The sequence below is a fragment of the Micrasema longulum genome, unplaced genomic scaffold (genome assembly GCF_059751315.1).
Source record: "Micrasema longulum isolate JH-2025_06_02 unplaced genomic scaffold, ASM5975131v1 h1tg001870l, whole genome shotgun sequence".
Classification (NCBI taxonomy): Eukaryota; Metazoa; Arthropoda; class Insecta; order Trichoptera; family Brachycentridae; genus Micrasema; species Micrasema longulum.
In genome coordinates, this window is record NW_028279044.1 from 176128 (window position 1) to 203378 (window position 27251).

The following is a 27251-nucleotide window of genomic DNA, read 5'->3' on the forward strand; positions in this document are numbered from 1 at the left end:
TATTCCATGTGTACATCTTATTAATTAATTAATTTTTACAATATTTGAGTTTGTCCAAATGTTCGTCGACAAAAGACTGGATTTCACCCCCTCGGGAGTCATTAAGATTAACAAATTACAACAGGGATGAAGAATACTTTAAATAAGGTAATATGAAAGTCTAGGCATTTACCTGTCATTGGCTGGTTTAAGTGGCCACTTTACACACTGTGTAACATTCACCATTTTGCCTATGTTCGAACATCCATATTTCTTCAATTCTTCCATTTGTTGATTTAAGTGAAGTTAAAGAGCTGAAACCTTTATTGTTGTGAAGATATTCAGCTGACTGAATTATTTCACATACTAGGCAACGCCTGAAAACAATTTTTCTATTTTCAAACTTCTTCTTGGACCAGTTGGTTTTATTACAATATTTGAGTTTTCCCAAATGTTCGTAGACAAAAGACTGGATTTCACCCCCTCAGGAGTCATTAAGATTAACAAATTACAACAGGGATGGAGAATACCTTAAATAAGGGAACTGGTCCAAGAAGAAGTTTAAAAATGTAAAAATTGTTTTCAGGCGTTGCCTAGTATGTGAAATAATTCAGTCAGATGAATCTCTTCACAACAATAAAAGTTTCAGCTCTTTAACTTCACTAAAATCAACAAATGGAAGAATTAAAGAAATATGGATGTTCAAACATAGGCCAAATCTCGAATGTTTCACAGTGTGTAAAGTGGCCACTTAAACCAGCCAATGACAGGTCATAAGCCCTGTAAATGCCTAGACTTCCATATTCCCTACTTTAAGGTATTCTCCATCCCTGTTGTAATTTGTTAAGTATCGCTTTTATTTCAACAGCGCCAGTGGGCAAAACATTACACAAAAATATTGCTTAACCCTCAGTTTGACATCTTGGCTCAAGGAAACAATAATTTTAAGTTTTTTTTTTGTTTTAATCAAAGTTTATTATAAATTGTGATAGTGTTGTTATGAATGAAAAAATACGGTAAAGCAGTTTTAACTAAATGCTGTTTTACTCGTGTTTTAGTTAATGAGAAAAAATAAAATCATAAGTATACTATGGGATACATCGTCAACAAAAGGATTGCGCCATTTTGCCGAAAAAATATCGCTTCTACGCCCTTCGTTTATTTGCTGGTTGTTGATGGGTAACTGCTACCCATCAACAACCAGCAAATAAACGTTATACAGCGTGCAGCGCAAAGTGAAACTTCGTGTTACGTAACAAGCCGGTGCGGTGCGGTGTAATGAAATAGCAGTGAGGAGACTCACGTCGGACAAGGGGAGCGGCGGCGGCGGCGGGGCGGCGGGGACGCGGGAAATCCTCCTCTCCATACTGCGCGCACTGTGCCATAGTCCCATCGCGATTCTCGTGTACAACACCTGGAAACATAACACATTCGCATTTCCTTATATAAATGCAGACAATTTATTTATTTGAACAGTTTACAGAGTGACCTAATTAGAGTGCACGATTCAAATTTGACGCCATTTTTTTATTTGCAGTTTGCAGCTCTGAAATTTGACAGCTGGCATCAACAATTGTTTTGAATATTAAAAATGAAGCGCTACACAACTGAACAACGCGTTATCATTGTGAAAACCCATTACAAAAATGGAGAACGTTACGCTGAAACCGCTCGCAAATTTCGCAAAATTTTCGGTCGTGGAAGTGCACCGTATGTGTCAACAATTCGAAGAGTGATCAATAAATTTGAAGAAACTGGGTCGATAATGGACAGTCAGTTTACTGTGCGTCGACGTACTAGTCGGTCTCTCAAAAACATTGCTGCTTTTACAGCATCCTTTACGGATAGTGTTACCGAAAACCCGGGAACATCAATTCGGCATCGTTCGCAACAACTTCAAATTTCGCGAAGTACAAAGCAGCGAATTTTGACAAAAGATCTTCACCTGTACCCATACAAGATTTAGGTCACATAGGACCTCAAACCAGCAGACCATGCACAGCGCCGGCAATTTGTTCAATGGGTGACGGAGCAAAATAAAGTGAATGACGATTTTTCGAAACAAATCATCTTCACCGATGAGGTGCATTTTTATCTGGCTGGGTTTGTCAAAAACAAAATTGTCAAATTTGGGGCTTAGAAAATCCGCGCGTGATCCATAAAAAACTAATGTACCCACAACGAGCATTTGCCTAGTGCGGTTTTTGGTCAGGCGTTAGTGACTGGGCCTTACTTTTTTGAAAAAGATGCCGAAATGCAGTGACTGTGGATGGCATTCGTTACAGAAACATGATAACGGAGTTCTTTTGGCTTTAACTGGATAGTAAAGATCTAAACAACGCGTGGTTTCAGCAGGATGGCGCCACCTGCCACAACGCCTACGAAATAATCGATTTATTGAAGCAACAATTTCCAGTCCGAATCATCTCCCGAAATTCCGATGTCAATTGGCCACCAAAATCTTGCGATTTAACGCCGTGCGATTTCTTTCTTTGGGGTTTTTTGAAATTTCGGGTCTATGCGAATAAACCACAAATAACTCCTGAGCTCAAGGCTGAGATCCAACGCGTCATCAGTGAGATAGAGCCACATCTTAAAATGTTATCGTTAAAATGTCATCGAAAATTTCATGAAAAGAGCATGGGCCTGTGTTCAGAGCCACAGGGGCCATATACTGAATATTTTGTTCCATACTTAATCGAAACATGTCTACTTTACAATGCAGTAAAAATATCATCAGTCGCTCAAAAAAACATGCGATTTTTTAACAAATTAAATCGTGCACTCTTATTGGGTCACCCTATAAGGACGGCAAAATTTCTTCCTACCGTACATTTACGGAGACTGGACCACTGTGCACGTGCAAACCACGAGTCCACTGCGTGATATCGCATGATTGGCCCACTTCACACCACGGCAAAAATCTACACTGCATGATAAAATACTCGTACAATAGGGTGGATCATATTTATAGCTAAGCAATTATTTGTTTATTTAATGCCTGGCAAAAACAAAATAAACATTACACCATTAGACCGACTAATTTCCAGTCGATTTTCTTTCGCAGGATTTTTAGCTGAGAGTACTCGCTAAATTTAAATAATGATTTGGATCAAACTATCATTAAAAAAAATAATTGTGGTCCCGTGGCCAGTATTATGGACTCACGAATCAGAAGTCCGAGGTTCGAACCCCACTCTACCCCAACTTGATTTCCATTTTCCGATAGTGAGTTATTTACAACTCGTTGAAAATGGTCACTAAAATTGAAATTTTAAGAACGCTGGTATATATAATTTTTTTATATTAAATTAATTATATTAATAATAAATTGACTATGGCGTTTTTATTGATATTTTCATTTAAATCATTGAATAAGGAATTTTACAAAAAAAAAACAAAAAATATAAATATTATGAAATATTGTTTTTCTTATAATGTTGTAGATATTTTTTCTGTATTTTTGTTGTTTTTCTTATTATCAAATAAGTACAAACAAATCTATTAAATATCAATCCACTTTAATTTTACCGTGCCGTTTCGATTAATATTATATGTGTGAAATAGGCCATTTTCCATCGGATATCACGCGGCTGGTTTGTTTATTTGGAAATTTTATGAAAAATGAACAGACTTTACCTACCCAAACCGTTCAATTGGAGGAAATCAATGATATATGAACGTATTGTTAGTGTATTATAATACTTGTGACATTTAAATCGTGGTTTGATTAAAGAGGGATCTTTGACATTAATGGGTAGATTATTCCACAATCGATCAGCTACAACTATAAAATAGGAGGTAAAAAAGGTAGAGCAGTAAATGGGTATTGAAAGGGTTTTTTCGTTACTCGAATGAAAAGATAGCCCATGCTGTGACAGAGGTTGAAAGAGCTCTCTCAGATAAACAGGAGAAGTGGGATTATTTAAAATATTGTGATAAAATGTAAATGTTTCTTCTATACCTGATACTGAGCCAGTATAGTTGCGTGCGATATTCAGTTATGCAGTCATTGTTGAATATTGGACCTTATCTTTTTCCTACAATTTCTATCTATGAAATAAAGGTCGTCTTTTTTTCGGGGATGCACTTGCCTTATTCGAAAAACCACCTTAACTAAATTCCATAAAGTTTGATGTGACAATTCTCAAATTCTTTAGACTATTGTTTAACCTCACAAAAAACTAACATCCCTTCTTGCTACCAACATTACGTGTTTTAAATATCAAACAGCTGTTATTTTTAATGAATCTGGTCTTTTATTTATGTATATATTTTCGTTTTTTAGTACAAATTTTTGATTAACTCTTCCCTTGACCAGTCTGTATTTGGTTGGCTGAAAGATAGTCCGCCAAAATTATTTGTGCTTGAAGTTTAAAAATAAATAAATACCCTGTTCATTTTGCTGTCGTTACGGTTTTCTTTATCTACAAGGTTACATTTAATAAGTTAAGATTTATATTAAGAACATTTCGCATAACTTTTTATGTCATTGTATGTTTGTAAAAGAAAATATTTAAGTATAACCTATAATATTTGAATTTCTACTTAACTGCAGATTACCAGTAAGTATGGTAATTATTGAAAACCTGACTGAATAACCCAGAAAATTAAAACATACTGTGGTAGTGTTTAAGTGTATTGTCAACCTAAATCGTGTGGGTATATAATTTTTATGGTGTTATTGTGTACCACAACACTACGATGTCTTAACATAAACAACTAATTGTTTTAAACCTTATCTACACCACATGACGCATTCAACAATTATGTCAGTTTTTGTTTCTGTAAATCATGGTGTTTATACCTCGTTTTTTATATTATAATGTTTCTTCAGAGTTTTTTGCAGATTAAAAATGAATCCATATACACCTTTATAGCAAACCAACAAACCATCACGCCGTTTTCTCGTAAGAGTAAGCAGAGAGTACAGAACGCCATATCACTTTATCTTTGCATACAGACCCAGCTTCCTCTACAAAGAAGAACTTCAGCCCAACGGGAAATTGGATACAAAAAATGTTTTCTTGCCCGCGGTAAAAATTAAAGCATTAAATTGTACCGCAAAGTTTCTTGAAAATGTACGGAAAAAATAATAAATAATATGCTGATAAAAACGCACTACTTTGAATGACGTCACTGGTTAATGTGAATCAACCTATGATCTGAGAGGTATGGAAGATTTCCGGTCTGCTTGTCGCTTCAGGACTAATGGGAAGAACTGAATGAGAATAAGTAGAAATGAACCTCTGACATTACACGCGGAGTTATTTCAGAAATACAAAACTTTAGAAAATCGTAGCGCTGATAATACGATATAATTTATTTTTTTTTAAATCATTTTTGACTTAGTTTAATAGTCTATTAACAAAAAATAAAAAAACCACTAAACTTCCTCATTATACTCCTACCACAATATACATTATACCACATCTTCTCATACACGCACGATAATTATTCCGACTTTTCACATGTCCCCCTTCAAGAATGTTTTGGTTTTGGTCATGCCGTATCTTTCTCGGTCTTCTTCGTTTACTGTATCTATCAACATTCGCATCGTAAATCCTTTTATCCTTTTTTTCGCCATCCATTAGCCCTATATGTCCAAACCCACGCAGAACTATTTTCTTAATTTTGTCTATGATGCTTCAGCCTTTAAAATTACATTTCGACAAGACTTTCATACTTGTTTTTCTAATTCCATACATAAGTTTCGGCACCAGGACTCAATAGCGAACCGCTTGTTTCGCCTTATATCGCCAAATAATTTGGTTTTAAATATAATAACCACGCAATGTTGACTTTATTATTATCATTTTACTTTAAATATTTGTACTCTTATCAAATCTAATCATATTTAACATATTGATTACATAGTTTCATGTAACGCCTTGTAGGAGAAGATCCATGCTAAGGCAGACTTACATAAATTTATATATATATATATGTGTATATAATTTATTATATTATGTTATATCGCCCAATATCGCCCAATTTCCATACTTCCAGTATTTAGTAAAATGTTCGAAAAAATTGTTTATGATCAGGTCTATACTCATTTGTCACGTAACTTTCCCGAACAGCAGCACGGCTTTCTTAGAAAACGATCAACAACAACTAATCTAGCAGTATTCACTCAATACATTTTCTCTCAATTTGAAAATAAAACTCAAGTAGATGCTATATACACTGACTATGCGAAAGCCTTTGATAAAGTAAACCATCTTACCCTTCTATTAAAGATCAAACATCTGGGTATTCACGGAGATCTTTTGCGATGGTTTACTTCTTATTTGACAAATCGCTGTCAATCTGTTGTAATCGGTGGCTTCTGTTCAAACTTTTCTTCTATACCATCAGGAGTGCCCCAAGGTTCACACCTCGGGCCACTCCTTTTCAATGTCTATATTTATGATATCAGTCAATGTTTCAAATTCGCACAATTCAGTCTTTTTGCCGATGATATGAAAGTATATTTACCTATTAATAATGATCAAGACAGTATAAATCTTCAAGAAGACCTTAATAGATTAAACACATATTGCATTAAAAACAGATTGTCTATTAACATTAAAAAGTGTCAGCAAATTTCTTTTTACCGCACTCGTTCTAAAAAAATTAATTATTCGTATAAAATCAACGAGTTAATTATAAATTCTTCTACGGAAGTCCGTGACCTTGGTGTTGTACTTGATAGTAAACTTACATTTAACAAACATATAGAAAATACTGTAGAAAAAGCTTACAAAATGTTAGGGTTTGTCATACGATCAACCAAACCTTTCACAAGAACTGACGCATTAAGAAAACTTTTTTTTTCATATGTACGTAGTGTCCTCGAGTTTGGTTCGCCGATTTGGAATCCTCAATATAATACGTACAAAAATCGTATTGAACATATTCAAAATTATTTTCTTAGACAATTAGATTTCAGAAATAATGTTTCATTCTCAAGTAGGACTGAGTCAGCTAATTTTCACAAGGTTCAAAATCTCGCAACTCGGCGTACCATGTTGGATATGAGCTTTCTATACAAAATTGTTAATAACGTAATTGATAGCCCAGAAATTGTTAGAGGCATTTCATATCGAGTCCCTGTCCGTAGAACTCGTCAATCTGTACTCTTCGACATTCCTAAGTCAATGACTAATTATTTAAGAAATAGCACTCTACGAAGAATACAGATTACCTATAATGACAGTTTTAGTGACATCGACATACTACATTGTAAATACCATATTTTTATCATATCAGTTAAAGACATTTTAAATTTATCTCCTGCTTGACTTTTAACTTTTAATTTGATTCTTGATTTTGTCTTTCAATTTTAACTTTTTAATTTTAATTCTTAATTTTAACTTTCAATTTAAACTTTTAACTTAATTTTAATTTAAACTTTTCATTTTAATTTTAACTTTTACTTTTAATTTTAATAATTTGATTTCAACTCTTAATTTATACTTACCTACATCTACTACCTGCATCGAATAATTTTATTGTTACTTGTGATTTTTTTTTACAATTAAATTGAAATGTTCATGGAAGCAGAGGGAGAGGGAGGAAAGTAGAGTAGCTTTACAATGTCTTCTCCTTTAAATGAACTTTTTATGGAATATTTTTATTTTTACTTTTTTAGAATTAAATTATTTTTCCCCTCTCCTCCTGCATTCATTAGTGTGAAATCTGTAATTGGTCTTACTTTTTAAAATTGTTCTTTTGTACCTTGTTGTTTATATAAAGACTGTATGATTTCATTAATAAATAAATAAATAAATAAAAAATAAATAAATAAATACATTATCCTTCTTGTAGTGGTAAAGTTGTCGTGGATAATACTACTTACCTTGCAATGTTGTTTATCAAACTTTCAGTTTCTTTCCTTCCTAACGTAATAAACCACAGGGTTTTTTTTTTGTGTAGTAGTACATCGGGGTAGATGAATAAAATATATTTAACCTTATTATAAATGCTAGGAGCCATAAAGCTAAAAGACCTCTCTCTGAAAATAGTTCTCGTTCGCGGTGCAATATATTTCTGTGACGTCACAATACAAGTTAATATATTGTGTCCTGTTAAGACGTGGTGAAGTGTATTATAATGATAGTGAATTATTTTTGCTTAGCATACTTTTTATGTTTTGTAATCTTTTATAACAACTGTTGTTTTTCCTTAATAAATATAAATGAATTCAATTGTCGAATATCCAAATCATTGAATTTCTCAAAGAAGAGCTCTGAAGAATATCGATAATATCTTATTTATAACCCTAAGAATAGACTTTTGTCACTTGACGAAAGGGTCGAAATAAGACAATGATGCTTATGTGTAAATATTTTAATTTTTCATATATTTTCTTATATATTAAAAAAAATATATACATTTACTGATCTTTCCGGTAGTTAATTATATCTGTTAGTTAATTGTTTTTTTATTAATTTAGATAATATTATATAAGTTAGTATAAATATAAATCTCCACCAACAAGCTACAGAAAGTGGCTTGGTGGGATATTAGTTTAAGTAATAAATAAGAAAATTTAAATGTTAAAACTATAAACATGTTGAATTATATTAATAAAATATTTGTTTTTTAATAAAAATGCACCTTCCATCCTAAGATACCGTAGGATAATATGCTTTGTACGAGCGCAAAGTAGGTACACAGTTTTTATCAACGAGCTTGATACAATATTTCGTAGAATTCTAAATACGAGTATGTATATTAACTTTCTTAATTTATTGGTTTTTTCCGATATATCATATTCCCATCTAAGGTTAAACCAAGGTATTTAATCAATTTAACGGTCTCTAAAATAGTACAGTTGCATGTTGATGAAGCAGGGGTGGTATTCTGAATCTTTTCTACCCCCCAGAGAGTGGTTATTTGGTAATTTTAATTTTTTTAATGCGATGACACTTTGTTTTTTATAATGGCTACATTGCTGAATAAAAGTCAAACGGTTTTCAAAAAATAATTATAAATTTAAAAAAACGGAAAAAAGTGTTTTGGGTAATGCTTAAGGTCGCAATAATGTTTTGAATAAAAAAAATCATATACCGTTTTGGATATTCGTATTTATTTGACGTTCGATCATCACTGCGGCCATAAATAAAGCAAAGTTTAGATGCATGCAAAAAATAAAAATCTCCAAATTAATCACTTTCTAGGGGATAGAGAAGATCCATAATACCATCCCAAGTGTGACATCATTATCAATGTTTAGACACTGATGGATCTTTATTGTTCCAAAAGGCGGTTGGTTTATATTATTTCGGATTTTAGTATTTTTCTCGTTGAGTCAATAAACTATAATCTAACCAGTTTTTTATTAGTCTTAAACCTTTTTTTACGTTTACTTTGCACTTTTGTCCATGTTTTATCGGAAAAGACAATGGCCGTTTCGTTTGTAAACGACACTGCCTCTCACCATCGATGTCTATAAGAACTTCAAAGTTGATTCAATTCTCTGAGCTAAGTGTATCATGTAATTCGAGTTCTACCTGTTAGATGATCTAAAAATCAAATGGAATTTCCTTATAACTCATCATCATAAAAATATTTTTTTGTAAATAAATGCCTCAATACGGGTTTTATCCAGTCATACCTATGTATGGCATTTGTGTTTTTTTATTAAACAAATTTCGTAACATTCCTTTTTTTATGTTCTCATTTACAGTAGTTTTCGTTTTTTTTTTTTGATAGTGTTTTTTTACTAATTTTAGAACTATTTATTTTCTATTTGTTTCAAACACAAAAAAATCTCCATCTTAGAACAGGCTGAGCCATGTACCAAGTCAACCAGAGGAGACTCCATATTCATGTTTCAATGGACTAGTTTTATTTAGGTTCCTTAGTAATACATGTTTTTTTTTAATGAAATTTTATTTAAATAAAATTTCTTCTTATCAGCCCATTTCTCTAGACTACTGAATAAAAGCCTCATTCAAATTTTTCTATGTTTCTCTGTCCCGTGCACTCTGTTTCCACCTATGTCCCACGAGTTCGTCGAAGTCGTCAGACTATCTCTTCTGTGATCTCCACCCCATTTTCCTTCTATTTTCATAGGGTCTTCAATTTAGTATTTTGTGGACCCACCCATCAACTTCTTGGATCACCACATCACCCGCTTACTGCCATTTTTGTCTTCCCACTTTTTCCGCGTTATCGACCACCTTTGCACGGCGTCTTATCTCTTTATTCCTTATTCGGTATCTTAAGGAGACGCCCAACATTTGTCTTTCCAGAGACCGCTTAGTGTGCACTTAATTTTGTGGACACTTTTGACAATGAGTGACATGGTTTCAAGACCGTATGTTGGTCCCAGCGGAACACAAAGTTTTAGACTTTGGTCTTCAGATCGTTTGGGTTTTTTTATTTCTGAAAACATGTTTCAGCTTTCCAAAACATTATAAATAAACTTAAAAATAAAAAATATAAGGACACAATCATTTAAACACGACACTTACTAAATGGTTAAAGTATAATACATACATTATGATTAGTGTTTTTTTTTTAGAAAAAGATTTATGTAAAAATATATGATTTAAATCGTGTATTAAAAATAGGAGCTTTGGTATTTTTTTAATTAGTACTAATAAATAAAATTTCTACTGTTTCTACGTAAATTTAGAAGAAAAAAATTAGCAATTTAAAAATAGAATGTAATATTATCGTCACCTTTACTTATAAAATTCGTAAATACACAAATGGTAAAAAAAAATACTTTAGTGTTTTCTGTTAAGGCTTTAAATAACCTAAATGTCTGTAAAACTTGTACATCCGTTCAGTGTTGCATTATTCAAAAATATATACCTACAAACAACCCCGCTACAATTATTTACCGAAGTAAAAACAGTTTTTACTCTCCCGTGAAAAAATGTAAGTTGGGATTTAAGAGTTTTGCTAGTTGGGTCGACGGTATTACACATTTGACTGTTAACGCATGTGAAAAAATATTTTCTTTGTTATTTGTAAAAATAGCTCATTGAATTAGTACTGCCTAGTTAGTTAATAAATGACTGATAACTCATTAAAAAAAATATAAATCTCTTTATGTACGTTTAAAAAAAACAGTTATACCTATAGTGTTGTTAATGTGTTTATAAAACAATTCAAATAATTTGGTTATTGCGTCATAAAAAATATATAAACACTAAAATTTGAGTAAAATAAAAACGTTCCTGTCGCCATTGTTTCGTTAAAAATAATTTCCGTTGCAAGCTTTTATTTTCTTTTAAACACTTTTTCTGTTATTATCATATTCCGACATCGGCCGTAAGTATTATAGAAGTGAATATTTTTTAGATACTGTGTTTTGGTAAAGTAACACCCCTTTATGACACCCCATCTCAAGAATCGTTAGCAAATAGTTTTTATTCGTCAGCTGTCGTCTAAAAATCATCCGTAATTTCAAATATTATATTACGAGTGCAAAAATCTTTGGAAACTCGTGTATGAGAATCGACAGAAGCTTCCGCTTTTTCTATTGTATTTAAAAAATACATATTTATGAAAAATTTCACTTCACCTTCCGCTTATTCATTGTTGATCTAACTATTATTGTTTGTTATTCCTTCCCTTATTCTTTCTGACAAAATATATTTTCGTAAAAGTACGCTTAAACGGATAGGTAATTCATTTGAACAGAATCATTTCTCGAATATGACATACTTTTTTAGGTAAAGCCCCGTAGATAAATCATAATCGGTATTTTAAGAACAATGTTATTTATTTTTCTATTTACGAAACAATACATGTCTTTACCTGAAAATATTATGAAATACTACTTAGTGGCTGAGCCTACAAAACATATGTAAGTATTTCCTCACTCGTATCTAATATCAGTTAGACTAGGCTAAATTGAAATGTATTGAATCAAAGATATACAGAATTCTTATTTAAAAATGATTAATTTGGTTTGTACCCATGGAAAATGAAACTGTTCTGTAGTAGGTACTATTAATGATCAAAGCGTGTGGTTTATTTCAACTTTTTAGCAAACAATCTTCATTTAAGTTTCAGATTCTCAGAGCTTTTAACAGTTGAAAGAGAGAGAATATTAGATGTACTAACATTTATGATCCACTTATACCAATGAAATCCGAGTACCAAATAACTTTGGATGGTATTAACATTAATAGGGGATCTGACAAAATAACTAAAACAAGTAACATTTACGTTAACCTAAAAACATATAATTTATATAACCTACCATTCTGTATATGTAGATATATCTATGTTTTAATGTTATTATTTTAGATAGTTGTACAATAAAAGGTATTGTACACGTATATCGACTGTTCACAAACAACGGTAAATAACCATAACCTCCGTTAGAAACAAAGTAACTACGCTTTTAATTACAGTAATATGTAGGCGTTCGTTGAACTTTTAGATTAAGGATACAGTTAAGAAACGTTTCAAATTAATTCAATTTAATTTAAGTTTTTGGTAACGTTAGATAATAGTACCAACAATAAATTTCTTAGGCAAAATATGCAAATACTTTTCAGACGTTTGTCGACAATAATTGTATTTTAGTATTTCTGGCCTTTTATTTCGTTTTAACAGTGAAGTTTACAAAAGTAAAGGTTCAATCAAATTTAATTACCAATTTATTTCACTTTTCCTTGCAAAGTGTGATATTACCTCTGTTACGAAAATTATTAACGATTTTCTAACAATAGTATTCAAAAGTATATATCGAGTAAGAGTTGGGGAGGATATCTCAGACCCTCTCACAGTTCTGAGCGGAGTGACTCGGGGATCAGTCATTGGCCGGATTGCATTTAGAATCTACTTGACTGATTTGAGGGAACTGATTCGGTCCCTCTTTTCTGACGATACAAAGTTGTTCATTCAATAATAAGCCTCCAGCAAATCCGAGATGACCTTAATCAGGTTTTTTAGTTGACCAGAGAATGGCTCTTAACACTGAATCCCGAGGAATGCACCGCCCTACTCGTTGGCCCTAGAGATCCAGAATTAACAAATACCTTGGATGGAAATCAAGTACAAGCAGTGACTTCACAAAGAGATCTTGGACATGTGATTACTTGTGATCTTAAATGGGATCATATATTATCGAAACTTTAAAACGCACCAATTCCGTTTTAAACCTTATTAAGAAAACATTCTCGCACATTACTCATAACTTGTTCCTCAAAATGTATAAAACATATGTTCGTCCACTCTTGGAGTATGCCTACCAAACCTGGAGTCTCTATTTTAAATAGGACAGACTTGTTGGAAAAAGTTCAAAGAAGAACAAATGGTCGTTTTTCTTAGGAACAAAACACATGAAAACCGTTTAAGGAAGCTTGGTTTGAGTTTACTTAAAAAACGGAGGCAGCGTGGTGATCGATTGAAACATTCAAAATCTTAATACGGCAATATAATGTACCGAAGTTGAAAACAACGTTCACGATGAATAATAACCGCCATTACAGAAGTCATTCATTGAAATTAAGCGCTACCTCCTTTTTATCCAACCTCAGGATCAACTTCCTGACAAACCGAGTTGTGGAGCAATGGAATGGCCTTCCCAAGAAAAAGAATGGTTAACGCCCGGTTAGTGAGTTCAAAAACCGCCTGGACGCACGTATAATATTATAATATTTTATTTTTATATTATTTTACACACATCACCTTAATAGCTGCTAGTACATAAAATAGTAATAATATCACGAAATACGAAAACACTGGAAACAGTATCATTTTTTATTTGACTAACAACGCTTCAACCTTTTAAAGAACTGGAATAAAATCATCATCTTTTCTGTAAAATATTAAAAATAATTATATACTTTATATATACATATTTTTAAACTTTACATCTTTTTATTTTACTACACAGTGTTCCACTAGATTACTCTTTGATTATCTTTATGCCATTCAAATCAAATTAATTCACCTTAATGGTTTTTTTGATACTGCATATTTGATATTCTTACCTAGTTTACAACGTATAATGTATCGAACCTTATTAAGGTTTGAAACTTTACAAAAGTAATACTTCCAAATGTTCTACAAAGGTATACTTACAGTCATCACCAGGAGAGGCGTCACGTACAGTAAACCGAAGTTGATCATATCAAACAGTTCCGAATCGAACATTTTCCTCTTCGCATAACAAATGATCTCAACCTGACCATCCTCCAATTTATTTGCCAATGTATGAATAAAGATGAATTTTGGAGCGCTATAAATGGCACTTGTTATCCATACGCCGACGATGACGTACTAAAAGCAAAAAAGAAATCTTTAAATTTTTTTACTGCTGTTTTTTAATCTAACACAGATAGTATGTATATAAATTATATTGAAAATATGTGCACAATGATATAACATATCAATTGATTGCTTCAAATAACTTTTTTTAAATAAAAACATAATGCCAAGCTAAAAACCCTATTATTTATAGGTCAAACACGGCGAACAAAAAAAAACATTTTTTAAGTCAGGTTTTTCGTGATCCCTTGATAGTTTTGTAAACTACTTCCACGACTTTTTTATTTTTTGAGCTTTGTTTTTTTAACTAGTTCTAAATAACGTCAAAGCTCATATATTTGGGTCCTACATAATAAATAGGTTTTATTATGTCGAATTATTTAGTATATTTTTTATGTGGAATTCATATTGAACTTTTGGCTCAAGTTTCAATACTAATTCAAATAAATTAAATATATCTCATCATCATCATCAGTGGCGCTATAGCTGGTTGTGGGCCCAGGCCTCTTCCAGAATCTGTCTCCATTCCTCCCTGCACCCCGCAGCTCTTTTCCAATTCGTCGGACCAATTACTGTAATGTTACTTTCCACATTATTCAGCCATATTAATTTTGGTACGCTTCTGCTTCGTCTGCCTTCCGTAGTGGTATAAATAATATTTTTGGGGTAGGGTTAACATTCATCGTTTGCACATAGCCAAACCATTGTCATCTTCTTATATTTATGAATTGTGCAATTTTGGGTTCGCCACACAGTGCCTCTAATTCATGATTATCCCGTCTCCCCACACTCCGTTTTGGTTGAGAGCACCAAATATCTTCCTAGATGTCTTCGAAGATCTAGATGTTTCTAAATATCCTGTTTCTTTTGTAAATAAATTGCTTTTTAAAAATAATTTTTCATTGTTCTTTTGAACAGGCACTGTGGCGCAGTTGGTTAGATGGATAACTGCAAAACTGGCATCGCGGGTTCGATTCTCGCCAGTTGCATGAAAAAAATTCGAGAAAGATTTTTTTCTCAATTAGTCTGGGTGTTATGGTGTGTTTTACATAACCTCCTTCTATGTCCCATCTTTTCCACCTGCTGACAAGCCTCTAAATAGAGGCTGAGCGGGTTAATCTTTAAAAAAAAAACACTTAAATAAATTTCTGTATATGAAAGTTGTTAACAAATTACAACAGGGATGAAGAATACCTTAAATAAGGGAATATGGAAGTCTAGGCATTTACAGGGCTTTTGACCTGTCATTGGCAGGTTTAAGTGGCCACTTTACACACTGTGTAACATTCACCATTTCGCCTGAACATCCATATTTCTTCGGTTCTTCCATTTGTTGATTTTAGTGAAGTTAAAGAGCTGAAACCTTTATTGTTGTGAAGAGATTCATCTGACTAAACTATTTCACATACTAGGCAACGCCTGAAAACAATTTTCCAATTTTTTAAACTTCTTCTTGGACCAGTTGGTTTCATTACAATATTTGAGTTTGTCCAAATCCCTCCCGAGGGGGTTAAATCCAGTCTTTTGTCTACGAACATTTGGACAAACTCAAATATTGTAATGAACGTTGTTGTTTTACTTACCTTAAGTCTTCTGGGTGTGAGTATTTGTTTGCACGTGATAGGGTGAATAATAGCAAAATATCTTTCCATACATATGACCACCAGAATGAATATGGATGCTGTGTAACTCAGGCAGTTAGTAAACTGGTACATCTTGCATAGGAAATCGCCAAACACCCAACTAAAAATAAAAAAAAATATTAAGTGACTAGGACAGACGTTTTACAACTATAAAATTGGTGGTACCAAATTGTATTTTCAATTTGTTGTAATCTGTTTAATAGTTGTATGTAAACATTTTTATGCCAATAACATTTAGATCCTTTGAAAAAATCCATTTCGATATATTTACACATATATATATATATATATTACTTTATTCTAAAAACAAAAAAAATCAACAATGTTTTGAGTATGTCCAAATGTTTGCAGACTGGCTGGATTTTCTCTCTAGGGAATTATTCTGATCTAAATTTGTTGTAACAGAGAGGGAAAACATTTTTGAGAAGGGAGTATGGAAGTCTAGGCATTTACAGAGCTTACGACCTGTCATCGACTGGGTTAAGTGGAATGGAAAAATGTTTTTCCTTTCTGTTGCAACAAATTTAGACAAACATTTTTAATCAAGTGCTTTGGAGTTTTATCAAGAATAAAATTATGTTTTAATTGTAAATAACAAACTTTGCTTAATATTATTTACTATAAAACATATGCTGTGGCTCAGTTAGTTAACTATGGTTAAGGTCGCGGGTTCGATTCCTCCTAGGTGCAAAAAAAATTCAAAAACGTTTTTTTCTCAGTTTATCTGGGCTGGTATTATGAAAGAATTTAAAGCGTGTATTTAGTACGCAAATACGCACTATACCGCGCGATAAAAGCTTTCATAATACCATCCCTGGGTGTTGTAGTGTATATTTCATTTATAGAGCTGATACCCCTCAATTATGAAAAATAATCCGCATTTAAGGGTAAAAAAAATATTTAAGTCACTTACATTATTACGAATACGTTCAATAAATTATATATAAAATTATTTATTTATTAATATTAATAATAATCACCTTGGGATAATGTAGATTGACAGGTTTTGGAACACACAGAAAATCCCCACACACAAATCAGCCAGAGCCAAATTGGCAAGGAAGAAGTTAGTTATCGATCGAAGCCTTCTAGAGAGCGTTACGACAACTATAACCAGCAAGTTTCCTGTAAGAAAACATCAAATTATTACCTGGGATTACAAGTATTACCGCAAAATTCTTCCTAGTCTCGCGAATTTACATTTAGACATTTATTTTCGCAAAAGGTATCTACTTTACATAGACAAATGTACTTTATTTTAGAGAAATAGTTCACCTTTTTAGACATATTTGAACAACAATTCTTACGCGATAAGCATAAAAAAGGACACGATTTCACAGAAACGTAAAAATAAACATTTAAACATCGCGTCTTAAAATATTTCTCAATTTTACGTGGTTTCAAGTTAAAGCCAAGTCATATTTACACCTTTTTACACGCAAATGTATTTCTATTTGCTACTAGAATATTTTGCGGTAAATTCTTCATAGTTTTTTTAGTATGTCCATATTTTCTTATTTATATACAGAATTCATTCCTTTTTAGATTTTATCCGGAATATCTTACGAGACAGATTTGTTTTTTGAGAAGGGATTTTGGATGTCTAGGAATTTTTTATCACCTCTCGTTGGCATGTCGTAAGTGATCACTTATCGTCGTCCATCTTTCAAAAAGGCGTATCTCGAATTTGCGTTTTTTTTACTGTTTTTTAAGAATTTGTTTGGAAAATTTTTGCCTTTAAAAATAATTTTAAAAATATCTTACTGTATTTTGCTGTTTTTTTTATTATTTTAAGACAGAATGATGCCCATTTATTCCATAAATATATCTAATTTTTTACTAAAAAAATATAACTCAATTCCGACAAAAAACAAGATACGCCTTTTTGAAAGATGGATGACGTCATGTGTGGTCTCACTCAATACGAATTTTCTAGCAAGTACCTTCATTGGCATAAAACATTTGGGAGTCACATTTTTTTTCTCTTTGTGTTTTGAAATTTTTATAAGCTTATCCGCATCACGTGTGTAATATTTATTTATTTATTTATTTATTTATTCATTCAAAATTACAAAATTAAATATTTATGAACTTATTAAGGCTTTTTAGGCTATGTCCGTGTCAAGCCACAATAAATAACAATAAAAATACATAGTAAAATTAATTAGATCAAATTATAATGACATAGAATCACAATCTAGAAAAAAAGGTAAATGTAATAAATAATCAAATTCCAAAGAATACAATGCAAAAAAGATATTCAGAAATATTTTTAAAATATTAATTATACAAATTAAGAATCACACATAATCAAATATACAAAATAGTGGTATCATTAAAATCAACAAAATAATAGTATAATATAGTAGTATAAAAAAAAAATAACACAAAATAAGAGCATGATTCAAATCAACAGAAAAAGAATATATTTATATATATATATATATAAAAGCATAATTAAAATGATAATTGAGTTATGTTTTCTAGAAATTGACTCAATTATAGTAAGAAATATAAGGAATAGGAGCAATAGCATCAAGCAAGCGAAAATAACATGAATATTTTTTATGGATCCCAATTAGATTTTTTCCTTACATTCTCTATAATTTCTTCCCACTTATTTCTTTTTACTGGATTTTTGGTAACACTAAAATAATATTAACTGACATTCAGTACATTTTTGAAAATCGCTTTCATGGATTAAGTGCACCCCTGTTGGTGAGAATAGCCGTGTTTGACATTTGAAAAAATAATTTTTCATTTGAAATTTAATTATTTTATGTTTTGGAAATTGAAGTACCTATGTACCTTTTAAAATTCAATATTTGAAAATTAATAATTTTTAGTTTTAGAATTCAATCATAAACAAATGCCTAGGTACCTACTTATCAATGAAAAGTATTTTTCCAAGGTTATAGCAGGCAAGCCAATGTTTGGGCAGGACAGAGTCTGTCAGGTCCGCTAGTTTATTATGTATATTTATCATAATTTATTATAATTTTTGGCTTTGTTCAATTTTTAATAAAAGGTAAAATCATGTCAATGGGAAAATTAAATTAAATTAATAAGCAAAAACTACTGTGAATATGTTTCTTCCGGGAAATTTAAACTAATTGATTTATTTTTTAAAAGCGATGTTTTGACGAAATAAATTAATATTTTAAATTCATTAAAATAGCAAAGGTATTTCCATCTATTATTTACTTTAATCAAATAAATTAGTTATATTTGGAAAATAAAACTTGGTTAATGTATACATTGAAATAAAAAATATATTGTTTTAATGATCTTAATACTTTATAAACATTTTGTAACTTTGACGCTGATAAGTTTTCTTTATAATATTCGTATCTGGCCATTAAATATTACGAAGTGAATGCCAATTAAATCAACAAAGAATATACACAAAATATTTTCGATAAAACAACCAGCCTAACATAGATTGAGTTTTTCTACAAATAATTCTTACTGAAATTACATTTGATTCATTGTAATTAAAGTAAATTTTTCTTGATTATTAAATTGCCTCGCAACATCAACAGATAAATAAATAATTAAAAGTTAAATTCAGCGCTCTCGGTGTCCGGGTGGATTAAAAATACAACTTGGTTTTGGTATCCAAACGCTCTTGCGGCCGTAGAAAACATTTTTTTATCGCGTATTTTGTATTTACATTTTTGTATATATGTACGTCTTTGTCATAATTTTAACTCAAGACAAGATTTGGACTTTTTTTGTTTAAGTTTAAACGGTTTAAACGAGCACTAAATAAATAGTCCAGATCTTGTCTTAATGCCCCTTATGTTTGTCAATGCTTCTTTTCCTTTTTTAAATGTTTTTAACTATTCTTTTATTGTTATATAAAACCTTATCAATTGTATAAAAGGACAATGTCCTTTAATGAATAAATAAATAAATAAATAATAAATATAAATACACGAGATAAAAGTGTTTCTACGGCCGCGAGAGCGGTCCAGAATAGCACCGCTGGACGAGTGCTTTCAACTCAGGTAAAAATCCTGAATTTGGAATTTGAGTGAATATAAGTCCGCCTCGAAGTATACTACTGTAAGCGCGTTTGCTTACCATGCTTAAGGTCCCGGGTTCGATTCCTGGGATAGTCTACATTAAATATTGATAAAAAAAAGGACGGCATACACTGCAATATTTTATGCTTCTGGACTAGCACCTGAAGCGTAAGGCTGATCACCTTACTTCAGGCAACAGATAATCGTTATGCACTGCATTCAGTGTACCAATGTTTAACTTTTATGAGCACGGCTGTATATGACAGATGATAGTAGACATAACCATAGACAGAAATAACGATCGAGCTTTTATCTTATGAATATATTCCTAAAATAATAAACAGTATTAGTTTTATGATTTTTTAATACCCTGCTTATTTATTATAAGAAAAAAAATATTTAATAATGTCGCCAAGTTCCTGTTTAGGATTTTTTATGAAAATATGGTTAGCGAATTTAGGAATTTTTCAAATAAGAAATTTATAACATAGCCGAGTTACTGTAACAAAAACGAAGATTTTTTTTGAAGTAAGTGACGTTAGCAGGCGCAACTTAAGGTTGATTTTGTGACGTTACGAAATTATTTTATAAGAAATTTATGGCGTAGCCAAGATACTGCAATAAAAATGAGAATGTTTTTGTTGAGTGACACTAGCAGGCGCTACTTAAGGGTGATTTTGCGGTGAAACTGATCAATGCAGGTAGCCGCTTAATTATAACATTATGTTTGTAACTATGCATAATTTCTATTTCAATATTTTCACATATCTACTAATCGCTTATTTGTATTTTCTTGACTCTTTTTATTTTACTTTGATATTAGTTCGCTATTCTGTTTTATGTCTGTAACTCTCTAAAATATTATTTAATTTAAAATTATTGATTGTTATTTTTTTTACGGTTAGTTTTAGCATTGTTTAATGTATCATTTCTTCTAATTTTTCCCTGTTAATTCATCATCATTCCCATTCCGCACTCAATAGTGCATAAGGCACTGCATTGGCACACCAATTGCAGCATATCTAGATTTTTATTACATGAAGGTTAGATGATCAGTCTTACGGTTCAGGTGTCAGTCCAGGGACTATTAAATATATTGGTGACATATTTTAATATTTTAGAGTCAACCATGTCGGAAATCGAACCCGAGACCTCTTCCATGGCCAGTGAACGCGCTGAACACTAGACCAAGAGGCCGACATGAGTATCTCCCGTTAATTATTATGGCGTGACACAGGTAATTTTCAATATACTTTTTTACCCCTTTGGTTAAAACTATAAAAATCATAGACAATTTAAAAAAACCTTTCATGTACTAATAAATGTACTGACTTGCTCATATATCTAAGTTAACCTATGCAGTGCCTTAGGGTGCGAGCATGGGTATAATATAAATTCAAGGTTTGCCTACAATAATTTTGACATTTGCAAAATATCGTTTGTAAGTTAAAAACATGTCCTCTGAAATATTCAGCTCTGAGAACTCTACGAGTATAATATTACAATTTCTGAATAATATTATTATTGCTACGTTTATCGGTTTAGTAGGGTAAACATTCACGTTTGCGACTAATGCGTTTACACAGAATCCTTTGAGAAATACTCTGAAGGATATCCTGATGTCCACAAAAAGAGCACACATTCTGAACATAATTAAAATGGGAATACTTATGCTAATCCTAAACTCGGAAGATAAATAGATTGACTATCCCTTCCCGGCAATATGTGGTATGTAGCTAGTAGCTAGTACACATTGCATCTAATAACTTGTATATCTCTGTAAATATACTAAAAACTGTGGTAAAATTTTCGATATTCCTTCGTTATATATTTATGCATCGGTTAAAATAATTTATTATTAAATAATCAAACCTATAAAACAACTTTATGTAAAAACTGTGTTACTATACGCACGTAAGCATTATTCTCTACCTTCCGTTACAAATAACAAGAGTTACTAGATACTCCACCCTGGTGCTGCAAAAAAATAAAAAAATAAATACAACCTTCGGTCAAAGAGGGTTGTATTTATATTTTTTGTATTTATTTACTAGGTTAAAGTGTACAATCTACTTCCATTATCCATAAGGACAATTAGTAAGTTCTCACAATATAAAATTGCTATTAAGAAATGGATAGTGGAGGAGGGTTGCGCACGGATCGATGAGTGGATCAAGCCAAATAGGTAAAATGTATGCACTGTTTATGAATTTTTTTTAATTGGTCTGTATAAATTGATTATGTTTTTTAAGAATATTTTTGTTTTTTATTGTTTATTATGTTAATTATAATTAGATTAATTGGATTAATTACGTTTTTTTTTATTGTTAGTATTATGTTAACTTTGATTAATAGCTAATCTTAGGCATGTTTCACATTTTGTAAAATGTTTCCCTCGGCACGGGACACTATCAGTGAGGGAACATTATTCTGTATAAAAAGAGAATACAAACAATGTAAAAGTATAAAAAAATAAATACTTATTTGGCACAAAAAAGCATTTTATTAGAAATTTTCGACAATCGCCACATTACATTTATACATTACACACGTATACATTCAAAAGGTTACCAATTTCTCGCATTGTCCCGGCGATGCAGTAAAAGAGTACCAAGTATATGACTGTCTCAAACATTCATTACGTCTCACTCTGGATGCTATAGATATACACTCGCGAGCGAGAGCGGCAAATGTACGCGTGACGCAGGCCAGCTCTAAGATCTCCGCTAAGGGCGGTTCTCTTGCTCGCGCGGCAACAATTTGCGATTATATTTCAAATATTATTACTTTTGCCTTCGAATATAGTTAAATGAAACAATTGCCAATAAATGTTTCATTTTTCAGATTCTAAATCCAACATTTGTATATGTGTGACTACACAGCATTGGAACGCGCGGAATTTTCTAGCACATTGTGCTAAGGAAGGGTCACCCACCATTATTAAAGTTCTTCGCCTTAATTTGAACAGTAATTTTTTTCTGTATTTGAGATTATGGTTCGATATTTTTCACTACACAAAATAGAATCTATCTCTATAATTTGAACGAAAAAATTGTTGACAGAACATTTTTTGAAATGAAACACATTTTTCGAGTGCGTCTCAAAGAAGTTGCACGTTTCTTGGAATACAGCGTAAGTCAGTAGGCAATACGTGATTTTTACGTTTATTTAGACAAAATACTTAAAAATCATGTTTACCCTTAAATTTCGTACAAAATTTATAAAGTTTTTATCGTCTTTTGCAAAATTATTATTTCGTGGCACGTTTTATTCTAACTAGGGCGACGCTGTAGTATATGGATCGAAAAACTGATTAAATTTTGAATCGGATAATACTCTGGCGTGCAAAACATAAATTGATGAAAACCTTTAATTTTAAAACACGTACTAATATTTAGCCAATTTTTCCCTCAGATTTCTCGCCCGCTTGCAAATAATCATCTAAACTTCTCTCTTTGTACCCAGTGGTGCATAGGGCACTCCAGTTGTAGCGTATCTGGATCGTTTTGGTAAAATGGAAGGTAAGATGATCAATCCTATGCTTCAGGTCCAGAAGCAATGAAATATTGCCTTGTATAACCACTACGTTTATAAACAATATACCACGCCCACTCTGCGAGCAAGACGTAACACTACTTTATTGGATTAACATTCGCCTACGAGTTGGTTTGTCATAAAGAATGTGGTAGCAAATTATGTGGGTAGGCATTGTTAAAATATTGTCACAACTTCAACATCATTTTTACCCACAACCACTGTTCACTTCCCATTTTAGTTTCCTTTAATCATCCACCACAATAAGACCTCGTGTAGTGAATCGCGTGTTTATTTTGTTGAACTTGTGCCGCATTGTAGATTTTGTTTCCACCAACCACCAGTGTTCAGCTCTAGATCGGGGGCCTGTCCTAGTGTTGGTACCGCTCGTAATTGACCAGTCGGACCACCGCAATTTCATCAAGAACAAACCAGGTTAGTGTCATCCATTTCTGATCCATCTCATTCGTTGGGGTTGTGACCGACTGACACTGCATACCGTATATCGAGGATATCGATTTATTTCATTAAAAATAAAATACCGTCCTTTTTGCTAAATAATATCGTAGAATCCCTAGGGCTTCGTTTCCCGCAATTTCTCGCCCCGCATCCGCGTGAGAGTTCGTTTTCCCGCCAGAATGAAAGTATAAGTAAAACTAGCTACATCCATTGTTGGAACAAGAAAAACCAAGCATGTTGTATTCAGAATCTAAAAAACGTTATTCGTAAATATGGAAGTCAGAAATGGTTAATGAAATACTAGAGGATGTAAAGTGATCACATAACCCAGCCGACAACAGAGCATAAGCTCTATAAATGCCTAGACTTTTATATTCTTAACAGCTTCATCTCTCTTGAAACAATATGCAAAAATTATTTATTTATTTATTTATTTACTTTATTAACTTTCTTAAGCGATGATTTTCTATAATTTGTTTTAACATTCAAATACGTTTACATTATTATTTAATGCAACATTAGTTCATTATAGAAAATTAATGGTTATTTTGGTAGGTATAGGTATTTATTTAAAGAATTTACTTTTCATTTTAGATTAAGAAAGTTTTTCTACCTATTCAAAGATGTTTTATTGTTTATTCTTTGTTGTTCTCAATATGTGTTATTTTCTAAATGCTAATATTATTTATGTCCTGAATTGAGTTGTCGTAACTCCTGGGAATGTAATTCGACGTATGTTACTTGTAAAATTCTTTGTGTTTTATGATTTATAAATAATTTAAAAAATAAATAAAAAATATTATTAACTTTCATAATCTTTCATCTTTATACATATAATTCTTCTGTATGTGTTATGTCACTGAGCTCCTAAACGGTTTAACCGATTTACGTGCGGTTTTCAGAGAAATGTAAATATTTGCACTGCGCGTGTTTGTAAAATCTTCAATCTAATATATAAAAAAGAAGTTAAGAACATAAATGTTTTATTCATCGATCTATCAGGATTGCATTCGAGGAGAATGCATACGAGTAAACAAAAAAATGGAAGGATGTTGTTTTTTTGTGTTTAAAAAAGTTTATTTTGAACGTTTACAAACAGCATTTGATTGTGAATCTCAATCAGATTTTTTCCTTTAATTCTTTGTAATTTCCATATATTTATTTCTTTTTACAAGATTATTGGTAATACTAAAATAATATTAACTGACATTCAGTTTAATTCAAAAAATCGTATTCCTACATAAGTGCACCCCTGTTGGTGAGAAGAGTGTTGTTTGACATTTGCAAAAAGAATTCTATATTTAAAAAACATTCATTTTATGTTTTGTAATTCAACCATGAACAAGTACCTGGGTACCTATTTAAATTCAATATTTGAAGTTTAACAGTTTTGCGTTCTGGAATTCAATCACAAAGAAGTACCTAGGTACCTATTTTTCCATGAATAATCTTTTTTTCTTTTATCCGGACATTTTTTGCACGCTTTCACAACACAATCAGGCATTTTCCTTTCTGTTTCGAATTTTTTTGGGTTTCGAATTAAATGTCAAAATCGCGTCAAAACCTGGCTGGCGATTAAATAATGGCTAAATTCACGTTGGGCATGAGTTGAGTGTCTTAATTTTAGAGAGCTCAGGGTAAAACGTGGTTAGACTTTACTTCATTAACAAGTAATTTCGTATTTTCTCCCTGGATTATGGCACTAGGGCAGTGAGTGTTTTGAGCAGGACAAAGACTCTTAGCCAATCACATGAGGAGATAAAACAAAAACCAACCCTTATTACGAATATTTAAATCGCTCAAAAATTAATAACATGTGTTCTTATTGTTTTATCAATCTAGTTATATATAATCATTCTTCTTTTCGCGGGTATGTCACTGAACTCTTCCTAAACTGCCGGACCGATTTTGATTCATTTTTTTGTGTGTGTTTGGGTAGGTCCCTAAATGTTTTAGATTCACAATTGGATTCAGTAAATAGCGCTGCGATCTCAATGTCAAATGTCACTTAGTATATTGTTTATCGGAAGTTCGATTTTTTTGAGATTTTGCGTTTGCTGAACCAGCTAATAGCAGGCAAGCCAACGTTCGGGCAGAACAACGTCTGTCGGGTCCACTAGTTATGTAGTCCTATTCAAAACATTTATTAATCTAATCATGTTAAAACCTTTTATTTGTGTTTATTCACATGTTATTATGAAGCAATAAAATTACCCCGAAAAAATAAAGTCGTTAAATACGTAGGCCTAATACATCCCATAAAACCATGGTGAAACTTCCGCAATATCAGTAAATGAATATAATTTATCAAACACCGTTTCCGTGAAGCTTCTGTTATTTTTCTCCTACGCACTACGCCTACACACAGCGTTACAGTATTTTACCTTTTATTGTGGGTACCGAATCAAACGAATTTGGACTAGGCGAAGTGTGAATTTCAACTTAGAAAAACACAATATCCGACAGTACTTTTTTATTATGTTTTTTTCTTACGTCGATCTATCAGAGCATGTTTGGATTTCTTTTTTTACTATAAGACCATCATACTGCTAATGAAAATATATTTAGTGTGCTTTATTTTGAATTGAAAGGAAAAGAGCACCTCGTTTTTACGCCAAATTTAATATTTTCTAAAAAAGGAAGTTGTGTTCGAGGTACGTATGTATCATCACCATCATTCCTTTAACTGTAATATTGCACAGTTTTAAGACTCTCGCCTGAAGCGTAAACGAGCAATTATAATTGTAGAGTAATACTTCGCTCTCTTTAGGCCTCAAATATTCATTTGTCGCGCCCGCCACAGGTCTCCCACTATGGCCATGTGTGGCGTATTTCATACGTTTTCGGATATTTGAAATTTCGCGCCGGCTGTCGCTACCGCGATAGGTCCGCACCCTGGACACGCCCTTCTTTCCTTTCCTTCGTGTGTATATTTGCCTAATGTATATCGAATCCCGGGAATAACATTGGCACGTCTCAAAAAAACTACGCGAGCAGTTACTCGTACACACACTGCCGCATTATCAGTAAACTATCATTCGTTCGCAAAAACATTGACATAACTTTAACTGCGCGGACTTTTTTTGCATCACACAACAGGCCTAGAGGCTCAATCACAGTGGTAAATTACAGCACAGAACATCGAAGCTGGAGAATAATCACATTTAATTTTTGTGTTCTCACCGGTAATCAAACACGGAACCTTCCGTATGTGAGTCAAGCATCTAAACCCCTACACCACGGAGGTTTGTGTCATTTAGGTTTAGCCTATATGCCCCAATTTTTTCTTGTATATAAATAAAATAATAATGTGTAACATTGATATTTTTGCTTTAAAGGAACAATAAATATTTTTGAGAAACATTTATTTATTTATCTG

General features: G+C 32.1%; 1 protein-coding gene across 1 annotated transcript in view; it reads right to left on the reverse strand.

Moving 5' to 3' along the window:
* The window catches only part of LOC148273687 (trissin receptor-like), a 43004-nt gene that overhangs the window by 8406 nt on the left and 7347 nt on the right, over positions 1–27251 (reverse strand). The window contains exons 2-5 of the mRNA XM_088238346.1: positions 16832–16976; positions 15792–15951; positions 14023–14220; positions 1283–1393 (exon numbers count right to left, since the gene is read on the reverse strand). Coding sequence (XP_088094472.1) covers positions 1283–1393; positions 14023–14220; positions 15792–15951; positions 16832–16976 — 614 coding nt within the window. The remainder of the gene's footprint in view (positions 1–1282; positions 1394–14022; positions 14221–15791; positions 15952–16831; positions 16977–27251) is intronic.